Genomic DNA, 4,158 nt, shown 5'->3' with positions numbered 1-4,158 from the left:
GGTCTACCTACAATGTAGAGGTCTGAACTTATTTTTCATTCACAGATTTGCATTTCAAATGTTATTCTGCCATTAACACCAGTTGCTTTCTCTCTCACATACACACGCACGTCCATTTCATATATCTTTCAATTTCTGCTCTCTGCAAATAAAATTTTTATGGATAAAACTGCTTACAAAAATTGTGATTAATGTATAATTTCTTTCTATGTTCATAATTAAATAAATCTTTTAATGATTAGATAGACGTCCAATAGAATAGCTCTCACAAACAGACTACGTACAAATTCTTTCTTTACAACTCCTGAAGCCATTTTCTGATAGGAGGGAGTGAAATCTTCATATAGCTGGAGGCTCCAATTGAAACAGGGCATGAAATGATCAGGTTGAGAAACGCTGTTATGGATTATGCCTAACCGAAAACAATCACAGCCACATCATTCAAACAGACTGGGTGAAACTGGGTTTAGCTGCTAGTACAATAATATATAATATCCCTTCATTGCTACTCCCACTATACTTATACTCCATATATAACACCATAGCCCCTATTTTTATTTCCATTATTTTAATTAACTCACCAATATTCAATTTTTATTTGAACTCTAAAACTTAATCCCAAACTCTATTATCAATTTATTAACTCAATGCAATATATATAATATCCTCTTCTTAGTTAATTTCAATATTTTTTACTCCATATCAAAATATACACCAACATTGAAATTATAAATTATATATTAGTTCTCTGCAGCATATTCAATAATCCACCACTTATAATTTTCCATATTAAGGAAAACCCACATTTTAAACCTATGATATTAATGTGTTTATTTATCAGAACAATGATCATATAAACCATATTTAATATAAGTATAAATTTAATCCATAGATCTCTCAAATTTTAAATTATAACACTCAAAAACTCTAATACCAACTTTATACAATAATCTATATCTATTTATTTCATTGTTAAATGGAATATAGATGCAGTCCACTTTTATACTTACAACCATTATGATTACCCTTTTGTTTTCAGTAATTTACTTAATAACCTTCTATTCATATTTTTTCCACATAACCCCTATTTTTTAAAAATCTATTTTTCTCTCTATACCCTTACTTATTTTTTTCACATAAATATTTAAATTCATCTCCGAAGTATGTAAACAACTTTTCTATGAATAAATGGAATGTCAACATTAGTACATTGAGATGTTAAATAATTAATAGTTATTTTAATATATATCAAATTATCTCTCTCTTTTATTTCCTAGATCATTTATGTTTATTTTTTCCCTCTCAAAAATCTATTCTATCTCTCAATTTGTCTTCAATACTCTTAACAGCCCATATTATAATTAAATTACTATTTTATGTCTCTTAACACTTATAAATCTATTTTTCAAATACATTATAGTATTTCAGCAAGATTTCATTTGATAATATCTCCCCACACAAACTTGGCATCCAAATAAATTATTAGTTTATGTTATTTGAATATTTGAAAACACGGTCCTCATCTGATGATGATTGAAACTTAATGGCCGGATCGAAACGTAGGATTTTTCAATGTTTGAAATTTTTTGTTGATTCACTTCATTTACATCTTAAATTTTGTATGTATTACATTTTTTCATCATGATACAAATAAAATTAACCAAGTATCCACTATATTTCTTCTCCATTTTCTTTTATTAACTTTTATATATGCATGTGTGTTTGGTAACTGCATTTGAACCATAGTGCAAATGCAACAAAATTTACTTCCTATTATTCCTTTCTGCCTTAAAAAAAAAAGGACACATTTCATAATATAATCACATCACAAAACAAGATGAGATAGTTACAGTTAAAACGCCTTTGAACAGGATATAACAATGACATCAACAATATAACTTACTTAACTTGATTTGGGTCTTCTCCAAACAGCAATGTCGCAAATCGGTTCTGTTGACCTAATGGAATGACACCAACAGGTACTGCTTGACAGAATTTCTGAAACAAAAATAAAAATGTCAGTTCTTCCCCCAATTCACTTGTGAAAATATTGAAACTGATTGTTTGGGAACATATTTATTTGTTTTGATTATATGGTGGGAAGAGGTGAGAGGTAAATTGACTGCTTATATTTTACTGCCTTCTTCACTTCACCTGTACTAAGGGATAAATAGTAAAGATCACTATGACAAAGGAAACATGTTACTCACAATGTAGGTATTTAAAACTGCATCATCAAAACATTCGATACAAAACACTGTCATCTAGTTCAGATCCTATTGAGGTCAATTTTGCCATGCATCCTTTTAAAGCTGATAATTATAGTATAAGTCCATTAATGGGCTCCCAATTCTTTTTGCTCACTTTCTCTTTGAGGTTGCAGGCCCAACAAAAAAAGAAAGTGTGTATGTTTGTATGTGCATACATGTGTGCATCCACACTCACACATTAGTGAGTAGACAAATGAAAGAAAGTGGTACTCAACACACCTGGCAGAAGTTAAATATAGTATTCAATAAAAGTTTAAGGTTTTGTGGGCTTCAAGCATTTGGAGAGCAACTAATACGACTTGAAAATACAATCTGATATCACTTGCAAGCCAACAATAACTGATCCAAATCCAATGGAAGCCTAACATCTAGAAGCCATCTTGAATTTATCTCATTTCCTGTTACTTCATCTCCAAATGCCTGATGAGTTAGGTTCATTCTATGAAACTATAAAACTAAGTTACATGAAGCCAAGGCAAACTGTTATTAAATAATATCTATATTGGGTCATCCCCCAAAAATGTGGTTTTATCAATTGCATGAACTAAAAGTTGGAAGGGGACAGGATAAACTACCTGCATCAACTTGCTATAAAAGCAGGTAGTAATTTTACCTTTGTCTTATTCTTAGTACAAGTTTTGAAGAGTGCAGTTCAATTTTAACAGTTATTTTTTCAAAGATATAATGGAAGTGGCAAAGGAACATATTTGGCATATTTTGCTTTATGAGTTCAATAAAGGCATTGATGCAACAGAAAGTGTGAGGAATATTAATGCAGAATAAGGGGATCAGACAATAAGCATAAGCCAGTGTTAGTGGTAGTTCCAGAAATCCTAACCCGGAAACTACAGCCTAGAAAATGAACCTCATCTTGGAAGATCTGTAGAGCTTGACGAGGACATCCTGCAAACCCTAGTGGAACAAAATCCCATTGTAACTGTTGAAGAACTAGCAGAGAAGCTTGGATTTAGTCATTCAACCATTCATTGACACCTGTGTGCCATCGGAAAAGTTAGCAAATTGGGTCAATGTGTTCCTCACAAACTTTCCAAGTCCAATCGTGTGCAATCATCTTCTTTCCTGTCACATCCCACAAATGAACCTTTCTTGGACCAAATAGTGACTGGTAACAAGAAATGGGTTCTTTATAAAAATGTCAAGGGCCGAAGATAGTGGATAGGGAAAGGTGAAACACCGGCACTCCAGGCTAAAGAATGTCTTCGCTCACATAAGGTGTCGCTATCTGTTTGGTAGGATATGGAAGGTTTAGTCCACTTTGAACTTTTAAACCCAAACCAATGATAAAGGAGATCTACTGTGAACAGCTTAAGTCAGCACTAGAAGAAAAATGACCATCTTCGGTTTCAAGACGAAAGGTATTCTTCCATCAGGATAATGCTTGGCCACATACAGCAGTTTGAATGGGAAATGATGACCCACCCACCATATTCACATTGCTTCAACTGATTATCATTTATTCCAGAGTCTTCAAAATCATTTGGACAGAAAAAATATGAATTCTGTAGATGAGGTAAGAACAGTATGGAGGAGTATTTTTCGTCACGGAGAAGTGAATTTTGGAAGAGGGCCTTGCAAATCTACCAGATAGATGGAAGAGCATTGTAGAAAACGAAGAAGAGTATATTTTAGATTACAAAAGAACCTTGTTTATCCTAATTTTGAAAAATAAAAGAAGTAAAAAAAAACCACATTATGGATGACCCAATATATACCCCACCACTGCTATAGGGCTTTCCTATAAGTAGGTTATCTCCCTTGACTAGGCGGCGCTCCATGTAGATAATTAAACTTCCGGAGGCTACCCACGCCATTGTTATTGTTTTACGTCTTATCATGGATATAAAGCAGCTTGATGATTCAGCTATCG

At 32.7% G+C, this 4,158-nt stretch overlaps 1 protein-coding gene across 3 annotated transcripts in view; it reads right to left on the bottom strand.

The window, feature by feature from the left end:
- The window catches only part of LOC106882107 (acylglycerol kinase, mitochondrial), a 50,156-nt gene that overhangs the window by 36,235 nt on the left and 9,763 nt on the right, over positions 1-4,158 (bottom strand). For 2 of the 3 annotated variants that reach the window (XM_052975076.1, XM_052975077.1), the window contains exon 4: positions 1,904-1,998. In XM_052975076.1, coding sequence (XP_052831036.1) covers positions 1,904-1,998 — 95 coding nt within the window. Of the gene's footprint in view, positions 1-1,903; positions 1,999-2,210; positions 4,150-4,158 lie in introns of those variants that run through there. The other variant, XM_052975078.1, reaches the window with a different exon arrangement.

The sequence above is a fragment of the Octopus bimaculoides genome, chromosome 20 (genome assembly GCF_001194135.2).
Source record: "Octopus bimaculoides isolate UCB-OBI-ISO-001 chromosome 20, ASM119413v2, whole genome shotgun sequence".
In the NCBI taxonomy this organism is placed as follows: Eukaryota; Metazoa; Mollusca; class Cephalopoda; order Octopoda; family Octopodidae; genus Octopus; species Octopus bimaculoides.
This window is presented reverse-complemented; position numbering and strand designations above follow the sequence as displayed.